Source organism: Procambarus clarkii, chromosome 49, assembly GCF_040958095.1.
Source record: "Procambarus clarkii isolate CNS0578487 chromosome 49, FALCON_Pclarkii_2.0, whole genome shotgun sequence".
NCBI classification, from domain to species: Eukaryota; Metazoa; Arthropoda; class Malacostraca; order Decapoda; family Cambaridae; genus Procambarus; species Procambarus clarkii.
Genome location: NC_091198.1, coordinates 16819687 through 16845089, shown reverse-complemented (window position 1 = coordinate 16845089; position 25403 = coordinate 16819687). Strand labels below are relative to the sequence as shown.

General features: G+C 39.8%; 1 protein-coding gene across 1 annotated transcript; it reads left to right on the top strand.

Annotated features, from left to right (window-relative positions):
- Positions 1 to 7438: 7438 nt before the first annotated feature.
- Positions 7439 to 16419, top strand: LOC123763426 (bestrophin-3-like). The gene is made up of 7 exons (XM_069302866.1): positions 7439 to 7561; positions 8000 to 8110; positions 11110 to 11281; positions 12996 to 13125; positions 14235 to 14473; positions 15299 to 15532; positions 16241 to 16419. The coding sequence occupies exons 1-7, from the start codon at positions 7494 to 7496 to the stop codon at positions 16355 to 16357; spliced, it is 1071 nt and encodes a 356-aa protein (XP_069158967.1). The 5' UTR covers positions 7439 to 7493; the 3' UTR covers positions 16358 to 16419.
- Positions 16420 to 25403: the final 8984 nt, after the last annotated feature.

Below are 25403 nucleotides of genomic sequence, written 5' to 3'. Positions count from 1 at the left end.
AGTGGTATTCAACATATTGGTGTGGTACTGGACGTCCTGTAGTGGTATTGGACGTCCTGTAGTGGTACTGGACGTCCTGTAGTGGTACTGGACGTCCTGTAGTGGTATTGGACGTCCTGTAGTGGTATTGGACGTCCTGTAGTGGTATTGGACGTCCTGTAGTGGTACTGGACGTCCTGTAGTGGTATTCAACATATTGGTGTGGTACTGGACGTCCTGTAGTGGTACTGGACGTCCTGTAGTGGTATTGGACGTCCAGTAGTGGTACTGGACGTCCTGTAGTGGTATTGGACGTCCTGTAGTGGTACTGGACGTCCTCTAGTGGTACTGGACGTCCTGTAGTGGTATTGGACGTCCAGTAGTGGTACTGGACGTCCTGTAGTGGTGCTGGACGTCCTGTAGTGGTGCTGGACGTCCTGTAGTGGTGCTGGACGTCCTGTAGTGGTACTGGACGTCCTGTAGTGGTATTGGACGTCCAGTAGTGGTATTGGACGTCCTGTAGTGGTGCTGGACGTCCTGTAGTGGTGCTGGACGTCCTGTAGTGGTACTGGACGTCCTGTAGTGGTACTGGACGTCCTGTAGTGGTACTGGACGTCCTCTAGTGGTACTGGACGTCCTGTAGTGGTACTGGACGTCCTGTAGTGGTACTGGACGTCCTGTAGTGGTACTGGACGTCCTGTAGTGGTACTGGACGTCCTGTAGTGGTACTGGACGTCCTGCAATAATATTTACTATAGTGATATTCAATGTCCTATAGATGAAGTAATCTTCCTGGGGTGGTACTGGTCGTGGTGTAGTGGTACTGGTCGTGGTGTAGTGGTACTGGTCGTGGTGTAGTGGTACTGGTCGTGGTGTAGTGGTACTGGTCGTGGTGTGGTGGTACTGGTCGTGGTGTAGTGGTACTGGTCGACGTGTAGTGGTACTGGTCGACGTGTAGTGGTACTGGTCGACGTGTAGTGGTACTGGTCGACGTGTAGTGGTACTGGTCGACGTGTAGTGGTACTGGTCGACGTGTAGTGGTACTGGTCGACGTGTAGTGGTACTGGTCGACGTGTAGTGGTACTGGTCGACGTGTAGTGGTACTGGTCGACGTGTAGTGGTACTAGTCGACGTGTAGTGGTACTGGTCGACGTGTAGTGGTACTGGTCGACGTGTAGTGGTACTGGTCGACGTGTAGTGGTACTAGTCGACGTGTAGTGGTACTGGTCGACGTGTAGTGGTACTGGTCGACGTGTAGTGGTACTGGTCGACGTGTAGTGGTACTGATCGACGTGTAGTGGTACTGGTCGACGTGTAGACACCCAGTACCCCGTCCATATAGGAAACTTCTCCCATCATGGAGTGATACACGTATCATATACACGTATCAGGTAGTGATTCATGTATCATGTACCAATACACGCGGGCACCGTTGCTAAATTGACAACGGCTTTGGTAGTCACAACAAAACCTAGGTTACTAGTGAGGGCCACCTTTGTGTCGTGTAGGTGGTGAGGACATAGGTGTTTTTTTTAATTATTATTATTATTATTTTCTACTACAGACGTGGCCAGACATTTACAATGCTAATCAGCATATATACATTTTCTTCTGTCCTCCATGGATAGGGTGAGAGATATGTTAAACGTATAGTTGAGGGATTTATTGAACAACCACAAAAGGTGATTGTAGTGCTTTTAAAATGCTAGGCTAAGCTACATACGTAAATACATAGATACACAGATTTACAAAGATACATAGATTTATGTATGCTACATAAAGCGTTTGATATGTCCTTTACATAGTGTCATTAAATGTGCATTTACAGAGGTGAAATGTAATTCTGATCAGCTTCCACATATACTTTATACACATACATACACACACACATAGGAAGTGATGTGGTGGAGGCTGACTCCATACACAGTTTCAAGTGTAGATATGATAGAGCCCAGTAGGCTCAGGAACCTGTACACCAGTTGATTGACAGTTGAGAGGCGGGACCAAAGAGACAAAGCTCAACCCCCGCAAGCACAATTAGGTGAGTACATACATACATACATATATACACACATACATACACAGGGTGGTGGTGATGTGCAGCAACCTGGGTGCTGACAGGTGGGAGGCAGCACACACAGCACACCTGCACCTACAGGGGCTCAAGGGATGGCAACAGTGTCGCTAAAAACACGCGGAGAAAATAATTTGTTTATGAAAGTTTGAAGCCGTGTTGCCAGGGAATGAACTTTGTTGGGGAGGAATAACTAATGTTGCCGGCCAGATTGTGTATTTATGCTGTGTATGTCTGTAATTGCTGCCCGGAGGTCACAGCCGAGGCGGAAGTAGGTCACTCAAAGCTGTAAATTAATCATCGGTTAGAGCCCCGCTCCTGTGCCGGGTAAGTCCACTACGGGCTCACCATAGCCCGTGCTACTTGGAACATTTGGTTCCCAGTAGCTGAATCTAAAACAACAACGTGGTTCAGCAACGCGGGGACGTTGCTGAACCATAGCAACCCTCCTCCGCACTCCCACCCCCCCCCCCCCGTCCTCCCTACCAGTCCCCCTCCCAATCCCCTCGTCCTCCCCACCATTCCCCACTCCCTCGTCCCATGCGTTCCCAAATGATCTGATGTTCCCATCACTGAAAAATAAGAACAGTTAAAAAAGAAATGAAAAACAATGAAAAAATAAAAAAAAAACTATAGTCATGAAATGAACGGTATGGTAAACAACACAGCTCAATTCCAACGCAATGACACACAAAATACTTAAATCAAAATGAAAATAAATCGAAATCTATGGAAATTCAATTATCAATGCAATCGGAAACATTGAAATGTAATCGTAACATATTTAGTATAGCGTGTGTTGCTTTTACGTGCAACAGATGACATTGTTTTTCCCCAAAAAAATGTTTTTACCTGTCACAGATGTGGCATGTATATAGTAGGTACATAAAAACACATACGTATTTGAATGCAACATTGTGTCAACATTTCAAAGGAATCGATAAAGAGGTTTCGGAGATTTCCCTCACATGAAAACTCACGTGAAAAACAGTTAAAAAAAATTATCTTTTCTCCTACCACAACCTTTCTTTTGTCTTTTGCTCTGCTTTATTAGATATTTAAAGGTTACAAGATATATATTGTTTAATACAATAGGATTTAAAGGTTATGGATCTCCTGGAGCTCCTGCGCTTCCGGAGAGGAACCGAGGACGCAGCAGGCGTTTCCCCTCTGGATCGCCACACTGAGACGCTGAAAAGGAAACTGGCAGCCCTTGGGTCTTTGGTGACGTCAATGAGCCTGGAACCCAATTCTTTGAGGAATTCCAATGTACGCTTACCCCATGAGCCATGTGTCTCAGACGCTATGGGAACAAAGGTGTATTAACCTTCCAGTCGCCTGCACTTGATTGATTTTGCTATTTCTCTGTGGTTGGCCGCCCCGCCTGCTTAATCAGCTCTGAGGTGTACATAGGTGTCAGCCAGGGTGGATACACATGTGTAGTCTCACACCAGCTGTCTGCCCTCCTTCCAGGAGTATATTGTAATGCCATCTGGGCGAAGTGCTGGGTCATCCGGGTTTTGGCCCCCTAGGATGCGAGGTTCTCTCTCTGTTGGGCACTGAGCCGAGACAAGGCTCCTCTTGATGCTGTCATTGACTTCGTTGTGTCTTGCATGCCAGCCCTTGGATTTTCCGTAACGCAACCCATGCAGTCCGTATTGGTCTGCTTCCACCCTGTTGCAAATACACTTGTATTCAGTGTGAAATGGGGCACCAAGGCGGAGGTGGGCCACTGCTACACGAAGGGATTCTGGGTCTAGGCGCGTGACCATTGCTGACATGGGTACTGCCAGGAGGAAGTCTCCTGCATGGGGGGCACGCACTGCTCTGAGGCGGGCTTTCTCCTTGTCTGATGTTGCGGCGCTGAGCATGGCATCAGCTACTTTTTCCACTAGTGGGTGGTCCCACCTGGAGTATTTATGTTTGTTGGCTCTATAATGGATGCTGGGGCTGCAAGAGCATCCCACTGATTTGAACATTCAGTGGAAGCAGGATCATGTATTCCTGCAGAATCTCTCAGGGGTTCAGGTAGGATATCTCTTACGAGGTCGTGCGATGCTTGGGAGGAGGAAAGGAAAGCTGGTAGAGCAATCTGGAATCGATATATATATATATATATATATATATATATATATATATATATATATATATATATATATATATATATATATACATACATACATATATATACACGGAAGTCCACTACTGCAGTTTGTATATTCCTGCCTTAGCAGGTTTGGTATTGATCTCCTGACATTATATGTTTTGCTTTTATGTAATCAAAAACTCCCTAATAGTAACTTTTATAAAATATTTTGGCTAAGGGCAGAGAGGAAGTAAACTGGTCAATAACTGATTATTGACCGTGGAGGTCAACTCGTGGATTATGGTGTAGTGATCTTGTGGTTGGTGGTAGAGCCACGGACTCGTTTCTTGAGGGTCGGAGTTCGATCCCCGTAGTGTGAAGGGATGGCGGCACTGCCCCTTCGTCCCGTCCTCATATTCCAATGAGTTGTTCTCATATCCTAGATCATTGTCCTCATATCCCCAGGTCTTTGTCCTCGTATCCCAGCTCATGGTCCTCATATCCCAGTTTATTGTCCTCATATCCCAGCTTATTGTCCTCATATCCCAGCTCACTGTCCTCATATCCCAGCTCCTAGTCCTCATATCCCAGCTCCTAGTCCTCATATCCCAGCTCATTGTCCTCATATCCCAGCTCACTGTCCTCATATCCCAGCTCCTAGTCCTCATATCCCAGCTCATTGTCCTCATATCCCAGCTCATTGTCCTCATATCCTAGCTCACTGTCCTCATATCCCAGCTCACTGTCCTCATATCCCAGCTCCTAGTCCTCATATCCCAGCTCCTAGTCCTCATATCCCAGCTCATTGTCCTCATATCCCAGCTCACTGTCCTCATATCCCAGCTCCTAGTCCTCATATCCCAGCTCATTGTCCTCATATCCCAGCTCATTGTCCTCATATCCCAGCTCATTGTCCTCATATCCAAGAATAAAGGCAATATTCTCTCTAAGAATAAAGGCAATATTCTCTATAAGAATAATATGATAATAATGTACATTCGCCGCTCTATTCTTCAATTCTTAACGCTCCAAAACACCTTATTTTTCCCATGAAGAGTTTTCAATCTCCTAAGTTCACCATTTTCTGCAAATTTACTGAGAAGCAAAAGCCTTTTACACACATGAAAGTGCGCCTGGTGGCTGAGTGAACAGCACTCAGGACCCGTAATCCTGGGGACCGGGGTTCGATCCCAGGCGCCGGCAAGAAACAATGGGCAGAGTTTCTTTCACCCTATGCCCCTGTACCTAGCAGTAAAATACGTACCTGGGAGTTAGTCAGCTGTCACGGGCTGCTTCCTGGGGGTGAAGGCCTGGTAGAGGACCGGGCCACGGGGACACTAAAGCCCCGAAATCATCTCAAGATAGCCTCAAGAAGTTCCACGTATGTTGGATACTTAAAAACCTATACCATGTGTGTAAATTATTTCTTGTTTATGAGTAACCAGAACAATATTCTTAAATCCATCAGACGTTAGGTGCTCAACTGACTCTTTTGTCAGTTGGGGGGAAATTACAGCCACTTCCTGTCATTAATCCCTTGCCTTGTGTGGTCCTGTGGCATCCTTCCTGTGAGATTGTCCTGTTGAGTGTATAGGACTTTGAAACCCGGGTCCTGTCTGTTGTTATCACTGTATTCTTTGGTTGTTTATACCTGTCACTTAACTGTATGCGCATATTTTCCCGTTTTCTTTCTTTTCGTCATTACTACCTGAACAGGCCTGGAATCGTCTGGTCCATCAGACTCTCAGACTCACTCTCAGACTCACTCTCAGACTCTGGGGACATAGCACAAGACTTCCTTTCACTAAGCCAGGCCTCCTCCGCCATTTCCTGGATACTTAAAGACACTGGATCACAAGTTCACAGTTTTCTTGAGAGCTTCAAGACTTGGGGTCACGGGTCATTGATCACACGTCAGTGGTCACAGGTCATTAGTCACAGGACATTTGTCACGCAGTATTGACCAGTCAATGTGTTATGTAGGTATAATTCACATTCCTTCTCCTCACTATGAATACATTAATCGAACACCTCTTATGAATCTTGTATTATCTGGTCATCACCTCATGACCAATTGGTCAATATATCGACATGGCTAACACATGTGTCGCCATGTGGTCACATGTTGGTCATGTGGTGATGCCACATGACCACATGTGGTCATGGTCACTACCGGGGCGTCATAGAGGTACCAGACACCCACCGGTTCACTATAACTCACCTGGATAAGAATCAGTAAACAAACCCAACGTCCATCAAGTCCCAAAGTCCATTCCATCCACCCGCCAAACCCCCAGTTGTTTATGAATGACAAACGGTTTACACACGACTCACAACTGTTGACGTCCGAACACTTCCGGAACAAGTGCTTCACTGACGAATTTTGTTCGAACCACAACGTTGTAAATGCTTCACCCACGTACTACAAATACAAATAATCGCCAACAGAACCTAAGCACCTAATCTAACCTATGCCTATATATACACAATATGCTAATATATTATAATATTCATTTATATTTGAGAAAATTCTCGTTTTGAATGAACAACATGTAAAAATTTATGAACGCGTCTGAGGGGTCGACCGCTGGATGGAATGGACTCGAGTCGAGGACGGGTTGGTAAATGCTTCACCTACGTACTACAAATATAAATAATTACCAATAGAACCTAAACCCTTAAACTAAACCGTAAACCCGTTGTCCTATTACCACGGTGCAAACTTGAACGAAATGGTTTTTGTACGCGATTGTACTGTAAATTTTGTAACTAAAGTGAGTCGAGGCAGGGCGTCACTGTTTAAACTATATAGTAGGTTATGTAGTCTCAGTTATATGTATGAAACGGGAAATGGAAGGGACTCAGGAGAAAGCGCCAAGACATTACGACTATATAGCACTGGGAAGGGGTCAGGATAAGGATTCAGGATGGTACGAGGGTAAGGAATGGTTCCTAAAAACTTATGGACGGTCGGGGATTGAACGCCCACCTGCATGAAGCGAGACCGTCGCTCTGCCGTCCAGCCCAAGTGGTTGGGCAACAGGAAATGGAACTACCTAACCTAATTTACCTTCGTGAATAAGCCTTAGAACAGCACAAAGTTCTCTGTTATCGGAGCTTGAAATAATAGGGTTTTCGCCTGGTATAATATAACTATAAATATAACTAATAATATATAATAAAATTATTATAATAGGTTTATGATGAATTGAATGACTATCTTGGAGTAGCTGCAGTAGTAATAATGTTACTCCTTTACCACACACAGCCGTTATGAGCTACTGCAGCCGTTGTGAGCCGTTGTGAGGTGTTCTCCAGCACAGTTCTTGACCGCCACCACAGGCGGCCGCAGTGATGACCGTCCAGTACACTGATGCGGTCGCAAGTCAGGGTGGCTGTGGCTCCTTCAAGCTCCTTGCAAGGTAAGCGGGTCATTACACCCCAATGGGCTCAATATCTAAGTGTAGCGTTGGCTCGACGTTGGCTTAGACCGGTCGGACTCTGCCCAAATGCTACCGTTTAATAATTATCAGCAACTATAGCGACCCCCCCCCTGCGATTTTATGGTTTGAAATAAAATCAAAAGTTGTGTTCCCGAGCAGTTTTAAAGCGTGACTCCCGCCGTTTACCCGCACTTTCAGGTTTAATCGAAAACGATGAACGCAAATGAATTTGGGATACAGTATTACATTTTCTGAGATGGAGAGGGGGTAAGAAGTATGTAGAGCGGAATCTTGGGAGAAAGATGGAGAGGGAAAGGAAAGGGGAGAGAGACTTTAGTACAGCCAGGTACCCTATATATATTTAATATTCATCTTGAGGGGAGATAGAGAAGGCTGATGATGATCTTGTATCTTCAGGTGGCGAGGGAGCGTATACAAGACGGTGTGGCAAGATATACTTATCTACCTCCTCTTCTACTTCACCATCTCCTTCATCTACCGCTTCGCTCTTCCTGATAAGGAACGCAAGTAAGTCACTGACTGTCTGGTGGTCCCTTGAGAATTGTGGATCACAGTTACCATTATCTATCGTTAGCTGGTGGCCCTTGTCTACTGTAGATCATAGTTACCGTGATCTACCTCTGGCTGGTGGTCACTGTCTATTGTAGATAGATTACCATAACCCTATTGTGGTTCAGCTTCTTGTACATTGTACGTCTATTTTTTTAATACTTACAAGCAGTAGCAATGAAATTTTTGCTGTTCTCTAATATAGTTCTTAGAAAAAATACATTCAGGTATAGTACTACTTATTTATATGCTGCTTCAGACAATCCATTAGATAATACTTTCCCTGCCTCCTACAAGTTACTTCCATCCTCCTTAGTCAGATTACAAATTTCTATAATAATAGTATTCTCAGCTAGAGAAGGAATTCTTGAGTCTCCCTCGGTCACATAATGAACACATAAGTCTTCATAGCTAATGTGCTGATATAAACGTGATTTTTGTAAGAAAAAATCGTATATTGTTTAGTTTTGAACGTCTTATGACCAGGTTTAATATATTTGTTTTCATTTCAATGCGTTGAAATGTGTCAATTTATTTTCATAGAGCTGTAATGGACGCATTTTGCAACTTGATATTCCATAAAAATAACAGCCACTGACAGGAAACTGAATGTTTGATGTCATTACGTGAACATGTGTACAGTTAATGAGAAGAAGAGGCGACAAGCCTTCCCCAATCAGGGAGTTAAGTGACGGATGACGTCATGGTGCTGCTAACGGTAGGCAACCGAAATTTGAAAACACTAGGAAAATGGCGGATGGCGTCTGAGACAAAAGTAGCTGAAGAAACATGAGGCCGCATGTGCTTCGTCTTATATTCTCAGCGGTCAAATATCGCCCAAGTTGGGAGTTTGTGTCCAAGCAGGCGCATTGTCCCCCTACTGAAGGATATCATTCAGTCTGCTATGGCTCTAGCAAGAGCAAGGTTAATTATTGTCGGTTTTGAAGATACTGGAGTGTTCTCAATTGAATACGGAGCATCTCTTGTCATAATTGTCAGCACCAGGGCGATGATCAAGCCAAGGAGCTGGCTAGGACACCAAGGTTTATGTCCAAATGTATAAGTTACGCCAGTGACGGGTGGCCGATTATAACAATTGGTGTAATTCTCGAGTGAGTGGGGCTGCCAAAGACATTTTATGACTCACGCACGAACAGTGAATAGTAATAATAATGACAATTAACTGTGGCATTCCCAGGATAATCAGTGCCGACGCTGGTCAATAATAATACAGTGCTATGTGGTGTGGCAACAACCCGTCCTCTTACAAATTACGTCGCTTTTCGCTCGTATGCGCTATGGCCAAAAAAAAAAAAAACCGTAATTTGAAAATAAAAATAATTGAAAATAATGTTTTGTTTCCAAAAGGGCAGGTTAAGGGCCTTCTGGTAGGTTAGGAGGGCAGGAAAACGTCATGAAAACCGTTAATTGAAAGTTTCCTCTCCTAACCTGACAGCCTAAGCCAGAGGACCCCAAACAGAAAACGGGACAGTACGTCACTTTCGTGAGCCGATTTCGTTTTAAATTACTTTAATATTTAGCCTGAGTGCGCACACGAGGGAAAAGCGATGTAAGAGGACGGGTTGCTGGCACAGTTAGTACTCTGTGCCAACCATTTTCTTTTGGAACCATTTTTTTGGAACAACGGAGTTCCATTATTGTTGTGGAGGAATTTGTTACCTAGTTGTGCTGATAACTTTTAGATATATTGAAAAGTATATATTTAGGTCATATATGACGAGGCAACAATTAGGGTTTGTACTATTACATTATTTATATGTTGAAATATATGTACTTCGCATCTGCCGAGGACACCGTTCTTGCTACCATTAATATCAATTTTTTTCAATAGCAGGGATTTTTTCAAGTTCCGGACATATTTGATGCATGTGACTTTTATTTGTATATGGTAATACAAACAATGTCTACGTCCTTTGTCCAGATATAACAATGAATCAATCTTGAGCCTTCGTTGACACAGTGTTACAGGAACATGTTATGTCTACTGAGATTGGTCTATTTGACTTATATTTCTGACCTCATTTGGCGGCCCAAACCCATTCGAAACATTATATTTAACTCCATGGTATATATATATGGTATATTTTTATATATGTCCTGCTGGTATATCAGAGTTTGCTCAGCTCATCCTCCTGTTTTGGTAGTACTTATAGTAACGCTGAGAACCATAGTACATATACCGACGTTCAACGCAATTAGAAAGTAGAAATCTGACATTTTGAATTTGGATTGGAAAAGATTTTATATTTATGTTGCAAAGACAAACTAACCTAACCTAAACTTTCTAGGCCTAATACACGCTATCCGAGGTACATACGTGTGTTATACTAGGCCTAAGAATATTTAAGTTAGTTTTTTAGCGTCATTTTTATTCGGGCTATAAAGTGAATAGTACAAAATTCTACTCTCTAATTCCTTAGTACGTCAATGTTTGTACTATGGTGCACATATAGTAACAAAAAGTACTACCTAAACAGGAGTATGGGTTGGTGTGCTTAAGTGGCACTGTGCTGTATATTAATATGAGGTTTTTATCCTTTAGGTGATGACTGTGATAACGTATTCAATATACAAAAGCCTTCAATATACAAAAGCCTATCAGTAAACCAAATATTTCATGAGCAAATGGGCTTAAAATGTGATGGAATGACGTATGTGTGTATTTAACTGGTTGATACCTGGTTGATGGGGTTCTGGGAGTTCTTCTACTCCCCAAGCCCGGCCCGAGGCCAGGCTTGACTTGTGAGAGTTTGGTCTACTAGGCTGTTGCTTGGAGCGGCCCGCAGACCAACATATACCTGGTTGATGGGGTTCTGGGAGTTCTTCTACTCCCCAAACTCGGCCCGAGGCCAAGCTTGACTTGTGAGAGTTTGGTCCACCAGGCTGTTGCTTGGAACTGTAAATCCTCTTCCTCTCATAAAATGTATTAATTTCAGAATGTTTGAGAAGGTTGTCCTGCACTTCACCCGGTACCGCAACGTGATCCCGGTGTCCTTCGTGCTAGGCTTCTACGTGGCGCTGGTGGTCAGCCGCTGGTGGGACATTTACCGCAGCATGCCCTGGCCGGACACCACCGCCATCCTCGCCAACACTTATGTCCCTGGCATGGTCAGTACTGCAGCTGCTTCCTACCAGGTTTTTTTTTAAATTTGTCCCGTGGGGCGAGTTTCTTGGGCGGTGCCACTCATCCTGTGAGTGGATGTATATAGCAGCATGTATAACACCCCCCAATTGGAAGAAAACCCGATGGGTTGTTCATCCTGAGTTACCCTGTATTACACACCCTAGCCACCCCCCTCACACTAATACACACCCTACCCCTCGTCATGCTAATATACTATACTCATGCTAATAATAATGGTAATAATACCATGCAGAGTAAACTGGGACTTTGCCTCTTCATATATTTATCTATAAAAGATGATTTGTGTTCGTCTGAGGATAATTATTAGGCTAGTCCATGGGGCCTAGCCTCATCATGCCCTAAGACTATATACAGGTGCCAGCGAGGGTGGGTACACATGTGTAATCCCACATCAGCTGTTTGCCCCTCTTCTAGGGGTATAGTGTAATGCCATCTTGACCAACCATGGGATTGCCTGGTTTTTGGGCCTTTGGGATGCAAGGGTTTTTCTCAGCTGGGCACTGAACTGAGACAAGTCTCATCTTAATGCTGTCATTTATTTTTTAATATACAACAAGTTACAGAGGATTGTGGAAGTACATTGTTGATTGAGTGATACATTCTTGCAAAGCCAATAACACGTAGAGCATTTCGGGAAGATCCTTAAGCTTACGAATAAATATATTAATAGGTACATTGTAACAGAATTTGAATTCTAGATAATAACTACACTGTAAATTGATAAAATAGATTATACTGATAAAGATGCATTTCTTTGGTAATTAACTTGAATGGGTAGCACAAGATACTGTAAGTTTGTAACACAAGATGGGATACTATGAATTTGATATTAGGTACTGTTTGTTTCTACTTTTGAATAAGAATAGGTTGGACAATTTTGTAAGTTCTTTAGGACTGACCTCCATATATTGGGTCCTTTTATTTGCATGGAGTGTTTGCACAGATTTAGTCTGACTGGGAATATCAGAGATATTTATTTCATAGTAATGTTATACTTGTATTTTCCTGTTTAACCAAGTTTAAAACAACCAAGAAAATAATGAATAATATATAAGATATCCATTTATTTTAAATATTAGCCTAAGATTTATTATATAAAGTGAATATTTTCTGCATATAGATAATTATCGCTATGAAACTGCCAGAAGTGTAGGAAGTTTCAAGTGATTTACAAAAAATACATTCCACGTCAGTGTACCGCTGTAGGCCTACCTAAATATGTTTTTAACATTTTTAAATAAAATGTTCTTATTATTATTATTGGTTAAGTCAAAGATCCCGCTAATAACGAGTCCCACTGAGTCGTGTATTTTTGGTTGCCAACATTATTCCCACCAGGACGTATCCTTGGTGTCTAGGGACCAGATTCACGAAACAGATACGCAAGCACTTACGAACCTGTACATCTTTTATCAATCTTTTGCAGCTTTGTTTACAATTATTAAACAGTTAATGAGCTCCGAAGCACCAGGAGGCTATTTAAAGCAATAACAACAGTCGATTGGGAAGTTTTCATGCTTGTAAACTGTTTAATAAATGCAACCAAAGCCGCCAAAGATTGAGGAAAGATGTACACGTTCGTAAGTGCTTGCGTAACTGCTTCGTGAATCTGACCCTAGTGCATTAGTCTCCGCTGGCAAGCGTAGTATCACACTAAAATATAAGGTGGTGTTGCAGAACAGAGGAGCGAGAACAACGAGAGTCACTGTCCTCCGCTATGTCAACCTGAGCATCGCCATCACCTTCGCCACCATCTCCCCCGTCGTCAAGGATAAGCTGAACACCGTTCACGATCTCAAGCGTGAAGGTATTTATTCCAAAATGTAACGCTTGAATTATAAGCAGATGAGGAGTCACAGTAACGTGGCTGAAAAGTGTTGACCAAACCACACACTAGAAAGTGAAGAGACGACGACGTTTCGGTCCGTCCTGGACCATTCTCAAGTCGATCGACTTGATAAATGGTCCAGGACGGACCGAAACGTCGTCGTCCCTTCACTTTCTAGTGTGTGGTTTGGTTAACCTTGAATTGTAATTTATTATTTGACGGATTACAATTAACCAGTTCTGGCACATGGTCTCAAAGATGATAATGGGCAGCCGCAGTCTCTCTCTTTTCTTATCTAATAATTAGTTCTCCAAAGACAAATAATAAAAGCTTAATTACATGAGGTGCATCTCATGACCCTATAGATCTGGAGTTTCCTGTTTTTACTTGTCTTATGTTTTATATCAATAGCATTTTAAATGATCCTACTATGAGACTTATTTATAATTCCTCTAGTCAAGGCAATGAAAGAAGAAGCGATGACAAAATTAATATCTAAACAAGTCATTCTCTTAATTAATTAAGTGCCACTGAAGGACCTTCAAAAGGAAAATATGAAAGAAAATATCAATGTTCAGGATGTTCATTAATTTCTCCCTCACACATATATCTTCTTTATTACCAACCAAGCTAGGATATGCTCTGTCAAATTAAGCTGTTGTTAATCTACCACATTACTTTGCAAGGTTACATGGTGCAATATGGTCTAATACTTTTCAATTTATGATAATACAATTTTGTACAACTTGACCCCTTGGATATTTCCCATATATGTAGTTCAAATAATACTGAAAGTTAATGTTTTATAAACATTAACTAACAGAACGTTAATAATTAATTAACAGAAAGTTTATACTGAAAGTTAATGCAAGTATATTACAATTTTGGCTTCTACAAAGGAAAAGGAATTGTCAGGGGAAAGCGCCAAGCCATTAGACTATATAGCACTGGGAAGGGATCAGGATAAGGATTTGGGATGGGACGGGGGGGGGGGGAAAGGAATGGTGCCCAACCACTTATGGACGGTCGGGGACTGAACGCTGACTTGCATGAAGCTTCTACAAAAACACCCTTTTTTTCTATTACAGGCTACATCACAGAGAATGAGTTACATATACTAAGCAAGCTGGACGAGCAGACGGACCAGCACAAGGCCTGGGTGCCCATAATGTGGGCGTGTAAGACTCTACAGCGAGCCCGACACGAGGGACTCATCGCTTCCGACATTGGCCTCCAAATTATTGTAGACGAAATCCTCAGTATTAGGCTCAAGTGCGGGAGCCTGCTGGGATATTATGGCAATAACATTCCTCTTGTCTATACCCAGGTGAGACTCAAAAGACAAATCAGTAGCAATTCTTATATAACCAGGTGGTGCCCATATTTAATCAATACTATATATACATTGTACATTGTACAATACCTGTACAATATTTTTGTTGGATCACTGTTACAGACACGTCTGAGGTATCCAGATATGTATTGTAGGAAATGTAGGGTAGTAAACTAGATCATCCGATAAAAATGTAGTTACCCAGCTTACAAAGCTAGCTAGCTGGCTAAAAACTAGCTAAAAAATATGACAAAAACCTAACCAAACCTAGCCTAAACCAGTAATTCATGTTTCTAAATATAATACCATTGCTAGGGAAGAACCAATTTGAAAATACATATTTGGTTGTAATGCAAATCACTGCCTGTTAGGTGAATAACCACAAAACCACGTGATTCGGTTTTGCGTAGGCATCCACATAGGCTATGTTGACCAGACCACACACTAGGTATTCGGCTTGTATAGAAAGTACACCTAGGTGATAAAAGTATTTGTGTACGTCTGGTACCATACTACTTGTGTAAGGTGGAAATGTAGATGTTTATCTCTCAGAATGTTTGGTAATATGTTTACTGTTTGTGATGTGTTTATATGTATGTATTTACACGATGAACTGAACGGGGTGAGAATAGCTTGAGCTACCTCATTCCTTTGTGTGTATTTTACCTCAATAAACTTATTTCAATTTCAATTTCAATTTCAAACACACTAGAAAGTGGAGGGACGACGACGTTTCGGTTCGTCCTGAACCATTCTCAAGTCGATTGTGGCTTGGTCTCCACATAGGCTAATTACGAGCGTTGATTTTTGTTCTTACAGGTGGTGACAATAGCGGTGTACATATACTTCGCGTTCTCCCTGCTGGGGGAGCAGTTCCTGGACCCCACCAAGGGCTACGATAACCAACAGGTCGACTACTACGTGCCGCTCTTCGCCCTCCTCCAGCTCTTCTTCTACCTGGGCTGGCTCAAGGTCGCAGAGGCGCTACTCAATCCTTTCGGCGATGATGACCACGACTTCGAGTTTTTAAAGTATTTGGAAAGGAATATTAAAGTAAGTCGCGCTATATATGCCTTACGTGTTATAGTTTTACAACGCATTGTGTCTTGATACCATCTGGTTGCAACCCGTCCTCTTAAAATTGCATCGCTTTTCGCTCCTATGCGCGCTATGGCCAAAAATGGATGTAATTTGAAATGAAATCGGCTCACGAAAATGACGTACTGTCCCGTTTTCTGTTTGAGTTTTCCGGCTTGCTCGGTTAGGTTAGGAGAGGAAAGTTTCAATTAACGATTTTCATGACATTTTGAAACCTTAGGAGAACCTCTTGGCATCCTAACTTACCAGAGAACCCTTAACTTGCTGTTTTGGAAAAACAAAAATCCAAAATTTATTTTCAAATATTTTTCATTTCCAAATTACGTCCATTTTCGGCCATACGGGGAAACGGCTAAATTCAGAAGTAATTTGTAAGAGGAGAGATAGCATTATGATAATTATTTTTTGCTCTTCATGTTTCAAGAATCATTGTGAGCAGGTTGAAACCACTTACTTAATGAGACTAAAAGCCTAAATTTGCATTAGAACCAGCATCTATAGTAATCTCGACAGTTGGAGGAAGCCAGCGGCATATCCAACCCATACTCTAATGAAACAGTACATGTAGCGACCATATGAATTATTTGTAGCATTATTAGCTCATTACTTTTGGCTTGCTGCTGTTTTATATTTGTCTAACTGGTGCGTTACTCTGTCTTACAGATGTCGAAGCTGCTGTGTGATGCCATGCCTAGCGACCTACCCCCTGGCGTGGACGAAGCAGATACTCAAACACAGTTTAACGGAAAAATGGTAGTGAAGAGCATCGAATCATACTAAACTGTTCACTCAATGAGACATCAGTCCGTGAACAACCTGTTCTCGTTATAGCACGTCGCATTTTGACGTATACTTTACCCAAGGCCAAAATCTGATTGTACAAGAAAATAGCAACGGCTCGCGAAAGTGACTTAATGAACCCTCTACGAGGCATCGGTTCATGAACACTTGATGAGGCATCGGTTCATGAACACTCTACGAGGCATCGGTTCATGAACACTCTACGAGGCATCGGTTCACGAACACTCTACGAGGCATCGGTTCATGAACACTCGACGAGGCATTGGTTCATGAATACTTAACGAGGCATCGGTTCATGAACACTCTACGAGGCATCGGTTCATGAACACTCTACGAGGCATCGGTTCATGAACACTCTACGAGGCATCGGTTCATGAACACTCGACGAGGCATCGGTTCATGAACACTCGACGAGGCATTGGTTCATGAACACTCGACGAGGCATTGGTTCATGAACACTTAACGAGGCATCGGTTCATGAACACTCTACGAGGCATCGGTTCATGAACACTCTACGAGGCATCGGTTCATGAACACTCTACGAGGCATCGGTTCATGAACACTCGACGAGGCATCGGTTCATGAACACTCGACGAGGCATCGGTTCATGAACACTCGACGAGGCATCGGTTCATGAACACTCTACGAGGCATCGGTTCATGAACACTCGACGAGGCATTGGTTCATGAACACTCTACTAGGCATCGGTTCATGAACACTCGACGAGGCATTGGTTCATGAACACTCGACGAAGCATCGGTTCACGAACACCCGACATCGTTTAATTTGATATTCTTTACTATATAATTGCTATGCAATTTTTGACAGTGTATATTATAAACATATTATGCACGGATACTCCTATGTTAAGTTGATGCTTGGGTATTTTATATATATATATATATATATATATATATATATATATATATATATATATATATATATATATATATATATATATATATATATATATATGTCGTACCTAGTAGCCAGAACGCACTTCTCAGCCTACTATGAAAGGCCAAATTTGCCTAATAAGCCAAGTTTTCATGAATTATTAATTTTTCGACTACCTAACCTACCTAACCTAACCTAACCTAACATTTTCGGCTACCTAACCTAACCTAACCTATAAAGATAGGTTAGGTTAGGTTAGGTAGGGTTGGTTAGGTTCGGTCATATATCTACGTTAATTTTAACTCCAATAAAAAGAAATTGACCTCATACATAATGAAATGGGTAGCTTTATCATTTCATAAGAAAAAAATTAGAGAAAATATATTAATTCAGGAAAACTTGGCTTGTTAGGCAAATCGGGCCTTGCATAGTAGGCTGAGAAGTGCGTTCTGGCTACTAGGTACGACATATATATATATATATATATATATATATATATATATATATATGTCGTACCTAATAGCCAGAACGCACTTCTCAGCCTACTATTCAAGGCCCGATTTGCCTAATAAGCCAAGTTTTCATGAATTATTGTTTTTTCGTCTACCTAACCTACCTAACCTAACCTAACCTAGCTTTTTTTGGCTACCTAACCTAACCTTACCTACAAATATAGGTTAGGTTAGGTTAGGTAGGGTTGGTTAGGTTCGGTCATATATCTACGTTAATTTTAACTCCAATAAAAAAAAATTGACCTCATACATAGAGAAAAGGGTTGCTTTATCATTTCATAAGAAAAAAATTATAGTAAATATATTAATTCAGGAAAACTTGGCTTATTAGGCAAATCGGGCCTTGAATAGTAGGCTGAGAAGTGAGTTCTGGCTACTAGGTACGACATATATATATATATATATATATATATATATATATATATATATATATATATATATATATGTCGTACCTTGTAGCCAGAACGCACTTTTCGGCCTACTATGCAAGGCCCGATTTGCCTAATAAGCCAAGTTTTCTTGAATTAATATATTTTCTCTAATTTTTTTCTTATGAAATGATTAAACTACCCATTTCATTACGTATGAGGCAAAAAAAAAATTATTGGAGTTAAAATTAACGTAGATATATGACCGAACCTAACCAACCCTACCTAACCTAACCTAAGCTATCTTTATAGGTTAGGTTAGGTTTGGTAGCCGAAAAAGTTAGGTTAGGTTAGGTTAGGTAGGTTAGGTAGTCGAAAAACAATTAATTCATGAAAACTTGGCTTATTAGGCAAATCGGGCCTTGCATAGTAGGCTGAGAAGTGCGTTCTGGCTACTAGGTACGATATATATATATATATATATATATATATATATGTCGTACCTAGTAGCCAGAACTCACTTCTCAGCCTACTATTCAAGGCCCGATTTGCCTAATAAGCCAAGTTTTCCTGAATTAATATATTTACTATAATTTTTTTCTTATGAAATGATAAAGCAACCCTTTTCTCTATGTATGAGGTCAATTTTTTTTTATTGGAGTTAAAATTAACGTAGATATATGACCGAACCTAACCAACCCTACCTGACCTAACCTAACCTATATTTATAGGTATGGTTAGGTTAGGTAGCCAAAAAAAGCTAGGTTAGGTTAGGTTAGGTATGTTAGGTAGACGAAAAAACATTAATTCATGAAAACTTGGCTTATTAGGCAAATCGGGCCTTGAATAGTAGGCTGAGAAGTGCGTTCTGGCTATTAGGTACGACATATATATATATATATATATATATATATATATATATATATATGTCGTACCTAGTAGCCAGAACTCACTTCTCAGCCTACTATGCAAGGCCCGATTTGCCTAATAAGCCAAGTTTTCATGAATTAATGTTTTTTCGTCTACCTAACCTACCTAACCTAACCTAACCTAGCTTTTTTTGGCTACCTAACCTAACCTTACCTATAAATATAGGTTAGGTTAGGTTAGGTAGGGTTGGTTAGGTTCGGTCATATATCTACGTTAATTTTAACTCCAATAAAAAAAAATTGACCTCATACATAGAGAAAAGGGTTGCTTTATCATTTCATAAGAAAAAAATTATAGTAAATATATTAATTTAGGAAAACTTGGCTTATTAGGCAAATCGGGCCTTGAATAGTAGGCTGAGAAGTGAGTTCTGGCTACTAGGTACGACATATATATATATATATATATATATATATATATATATATATATATATATATGTCGTACCTAGTAGCCAGAACGCACTTCTCAGCCTACTATGCAAGGCCAAATTTGCCTAATAAGCCAAGTTTTCATGAATTATTAATTTTTCGACTACCTAACCTACCTAACCTAACCTAACCTAACATTTTCGGCTACCTAACCTAACCTAACCTATAAAGATAGGTTAGGTTAGGTTAGGTAGGGTTGGTTAGGTTCGGTCATATATCTACGTTAATTTTAACTCCAATAAAAAGAAATTGACCTCATACATAATGAAATGGGTAGCTTTATCATTTCATAAGAAAAAAAATAGAGAAAATATATTAATTCAGGAAAACTTGGCTTATTAGGCAAATTGGGCCTTGCATAGTAGGCCAAAAAGTGCGTTCTGGCTACTAGGTACGACATATATATATATATATATATATATATATATATATATATATGTCGTACCTAGTAGCCAGAACGCACTTCTCGGCCTACTATGCAAGGCCCGATTTGCCTAATAAGCCAAGTTTTCCAGAATTAATATATTTTCTCAAATTTTTTTCTGTTGAAATGATAAAGCTACCCATTTCATTATGTATGAGGTCAATTTCTTTTTATTGGAGTTAAAATTAACGTAGATATATGACCGAACCTAACCAACCCTACCTAACCTAACCTAACCCATCTTTAATAGGTTAGGTTAGGTTAGGTAGCCGAAAAAGTTAGGTTAGGTTAGGTTAGGTAGGTTAGGTACTCGAAAAACAATTAATTCATGAAAACTTGGCTTATTAGGCAAATCGGGCCTTGCATAGTAGGCCGAGAAGTGCGTTCTGGCTACTAGGTACGACATATATATATATATATATATATATATATATATATATATATATATATATATATATATATATATATATATATATATAGACATATGTCGTACCTAATAGCCAGAACGCACTTCTCTGCCTACTATTCAAGGCCCGATTTGCCTAATAAGCCAAGTTTTCATGAATTAATGTTTTTTCGTCTACCTAACCTACCTAACCTAACCTAACCTAGCTTTTTTTGGCTACCTAACCTAACCTTACCTATAAATATAGGTTAGGTTAGGTTAGGTAGGGTTGGTTAGGTTCGGTCATATATCTACGTTAATTTTAACTCCAATAAAAAAAAATTGACCTCATACATAGAGAAAAGGGTTGCTTTATCATTTCATAAGAAAAAAATTATAGTAAATATATTAATTCAGGAAAACTTGGCTTATTAGGCAAATCGGGCCTTGAATAGTAGGCTGAAAAGTGAGTTCTGGCTACTAGGTACGACATATATATATATATATGTCGTACTAGGTACGACATATATATATATATATGTCGTACCTAGTAGCCAGAACGCACTTCTCAGCCTATTATGCAAGGCCCGATTTGCCTAATAAGCCAAGTTTTCCTGAATTAATATATTTTCTCTAATTTTTTTCTTATGAAATGATAAAGCTACCCATTTCATTATGTTTGAGGTCAATTTCTTTTTATTGGAGTTAAAATTAACGTAGATATATGACCAAACCTAACCAACCCTACCTAACCTAACCTAACCTATCTTTATAGGTTAGGTTGGGTTAGGTAGCCGAAAAAGTTAGGTTAGGTTAGGTTAGGTAGGTTAGGTAGTCGAAAAACAATTATTTCATGAAAACTTGGCTTATTAGGCAAATCGGGCCTTGCATAGTAGGCTGAGAAGTGCGTTCTGGCTACTAGGTACGACATATATATATATATATATATAATATAGCACCTCTCCGAGAGCTTAAGTGACACAGCCAGACCTCAAAAGCAATTAATGTGGCGCAAAAAGTAAAAGATGTACCACCACGGAAGGGAAGGGAACATCACTACATGTACCAAAGGTGACCAGAAACTTTTAATATTAGTGACATCACCACATGTACTAAAGGTGATCAGAAACTTTTAATATTAGTGACATCACTACATGTACTAAAGGAGGTCAGAAACTTTTAATATTAGTGACATCACTACATGTACTAAAGGTGACCAGAAACTTTTAATATGACATGGTTCTAAAACTCTCTCAGTCAGTCGACTGTGACTCAGGAGTGTGACGGCTGCCAGACGTCACGTGCAGTGTAATTTCGTATTTCACGATTACACTGTCCCCCAGAAGCCTATTCTGCTCTGACCAGATAAATAAATTACAGTATACGTATCAGAAAATACAGTAGTCATGAATGGCTGCATGTTCGAATACAATCTTTAATTTCTTAAAAAAATTTATTATTTTTAATTATTGAACATATTTGTATGTTTTATTGTTAATTTGTGCTGGGGCTATGTTTTTGGGTAATTTAATATTATATACATTTCAGTAAATGCCGTTTCAACTATAATTATATTTATTGCAATGCAAATTTGAACTGATGTACACACTTGCTTTGTAATGTTTTATCTTCACTTGAACCGCGTTGTATCCTTAGGTACATGTATAATGACACAAACTGTTATAAATCTGGGCATTAGGCTGTGAGGTTCATGCTCAGGTGACAGCTCAAGGATTTCGAAGAGCTTAGTCTACAACCTATCCTCGACTTAAGTCTATACCATCCAGCGGTCGATCCCACAGACGCATTAACAAAATTTAACATGCTGTTCATTCAAAACAGGAATTTTCTCTAATATAAATTACTAATATATAATAGCATATTGTGCATTTCAATCACCCTGTTTATGAATGAAAAACGGTTTACACACGACTAACAACTGATTTCGTTCGAACACTTCCGGAACAAGTGCCTCACTGACGAATTTTGTTCGAACCACAACGCTGTAAATGCTTCACCCACGTACTACAAATACAAAATAATCGCCAACAGAACCTAAACACCTAATCTAACCTATGTCTATATATGCACAATATGCTAATATATTATAATATTAATTTATAGTTGAGGAAAGTCCCGTTTTGAATGAACAGCATGTAAACATTTATGAATGCGTCTGTGGGGTCGACCGCTGGATGTAATGGACTCGAGTCGAGGGCTGGTCGGTAAATGCTTCACCCACGTACTACAAATACAACAGCCCGTCCTCCAAATAAAGATTCAAAGGTGATTCCATGCACCCGCCAAATCCCGTTTATGAATGAAAAACGGTTTACACACGACTCACAACTGATAACGTTCGAACACTTCCGGAACAAGTGCTTCACTGCCGAATTTTATTCGAACCACAACGCTATAAATGCTTCACCCACGTACTAAAAATACAAATAATCGCCAACAAAACCTAAACACCTAATCTAACCTAACCTATGCCTATATATGCACAATATGCTAATATAATAAAATATTAATTTATATTTGAGAATATTCCTGTTCTGAATGAACAACATGTACAAATTTAGGAATGCTTCTGTGGGGTCGACCGCTGGATGTAATGGACTTGAGTCGAGGACGGGTTGAAATACAAATAATCGCCAACAGAACCTAAACACTTAACCTAACAATGCCTAAATATGCACAGCATGCTAATATATAACAACATGAATTCATATTTTGAATTAACAGCATGTTAAAATTGATGAATGCGTCTTTGGGGGTCGACCGCTGGATGGAATGGACTTGGTCTGAGGACGGGTTGTAGTCTAGACATGCTAACAATAAGTCAAAGTTCATCCAGGTTATTTGTAAAGGTATCAAATTAGTGACACTGGCTGTCATGCAGCATGTGTCTGTCACGAACCATCCTCATTCCTACTAGATTTGTTTTGAATATTATATATATTTTATTTTAGTATGAGATTTGTAATTGAAAATATATTTTTAAGTTCCTCTCCTTACGAATTTGAGTATTTTAAAGGATTGAATTGCTCTGTCTATCCTCTTGCCTACAAGCGATAACAGTTTCTGTGTCCTAAATGTTGCAGTATATATTGTATGTTGGATATTCAGGCGAGGAGTCACAATAACGTGGCTGAGATATGTTGACCAAACCACACACTAGAAAGTGAAGGGACGACAAGGGTCGTCCCTTCACTTTCTACTGTGTGGTCTGGTCAAAATATGTTGGATATTGCCCCAGCCATCATTGGATATGCGTAAACTGCATTGGGCTTATTGGCCCATGCGACCATTTACTTAACCTCAATCTCGGTTATATATTTAGTTGCTTCAGCTAAATTGTATTCGTCGCTGCCTTTAAAAATGTTGACATGGTCAAAAAAATAAATATTTCTTATCATAGGGCCACAATAAAACTAAAACTTAGGCGAGTTAATTTTTCAACTTGCTTTTCAGTTGAAGAAGAAAATAAGAAATATATATATATATATATCTGCTAGAATCACTGATTCGTCCTATCTATATATATATATATATATCTATATATATATATATATATATATATATATATATATATATATATATATATATATATATATATATATATATATATATATATATATGTATGTATGACAAATTAAAGAATACTGCAAGCATTTTCGGCTCAATTCGTCTTTATCAGAGGAAGATGTATAACCAGCCCCCAGGGAGAGACAGGTCACCTGACCACCAAGAAATGGGGATGACACCTTACTTTATTGAAAAATGTGGACGAAAAAGGAGTAGGGCAGAATAAACTAAGGATAAATTTAAAACAGATGGTGTTTTCTCTCATTGTGGAATTTCGGGAATAAACAAAAACACTGGAGAGTAGCGTATATGTGCCTTACTTATATTAAGGCTGTTGTTACATTAATCAGAGCTGACTCAATCAATTTTTTTTCAGTAAAAATGAATGTATATGAGAAAGGAACATTGGTTTTAAATTTATCCTTAGTTCTATCTTCTCTACTGCTTTCTCTTCCCCATTTTCCATAAAGTAAGGTTTCATCCCCATTTCTTGGTGGTAAGGTGATCTCTTCCCCTACCCCACCCTCTCTCTCTGATAAGAGGAAATTGAACTTAGAAATGCACCAAGGATTCTGCCACGCATCGACAAGCTTCTGGGAATTTTGTAAAATTACTTAGAAGGTTGCCAATGCTTGGCAAAATCCTTGGAAATAGTTTTATTCGAAGTTACATAAAATAGTAACCTACTTCAGGACTACCTTTAAAATATATTCTTATAAAACATAACATTAGAGAAATGTGCAATTATTCAAATGTAATGTTATTCGTTCGTTTATAATTTATCATAAATAATGCAACTGTAGGTGGATAAAGTCGAAGCACAAAATATTAATAAGCATCATATTAACTGACTAAGCTGTACATTATTGTTTTTATGATAAATACAATTATTTAAATTTTATGTTTTTGATTTATTATTCTTGTATCACGAATATTAAGGAGACCAAGTGAAGATGTTTTCACTCACTGAATCAGATTTTGTGATTTAATAAAATACTGATCAAACTGCTGAAGTTTGTTCTGGTTTCTTGCGTCTTGTCTGGCGTTTACTAAAACAATTATTCACAATTGAAAAGTATTTTTGGGTACGATTTTAGAATTCGACATCCACTCGACGTGTTGCCGACAAATGCTATAAAAACGTATGACATCACCAGAGATTTCTCTATATTTCGGGGTGATTTACGTCTAAGCAATTGTTTACCGTGTAAAATTTCCCTATTTTTAGGATAATTGGATTGTTGGTTTACCTTGTTCCCTATCCAGTCGTCCCTCGATAAAAAAAAATCTAGGTGACTGCCTCCTTTAAGATCACTCATCTATGTTTTTTGTTTGCCGTATTGTCATCCTGAATGATATTTATAAACTTTTTAACATTCTATAACACAGGGCCATCAAATAATTCTGAACTGCTTTTTCTTTTGGTAATTACTTCCGTCCTAACTGGTAATGTTATAAGAAACAGAAGGCAGAGTAATAAGTTGGGAAGATT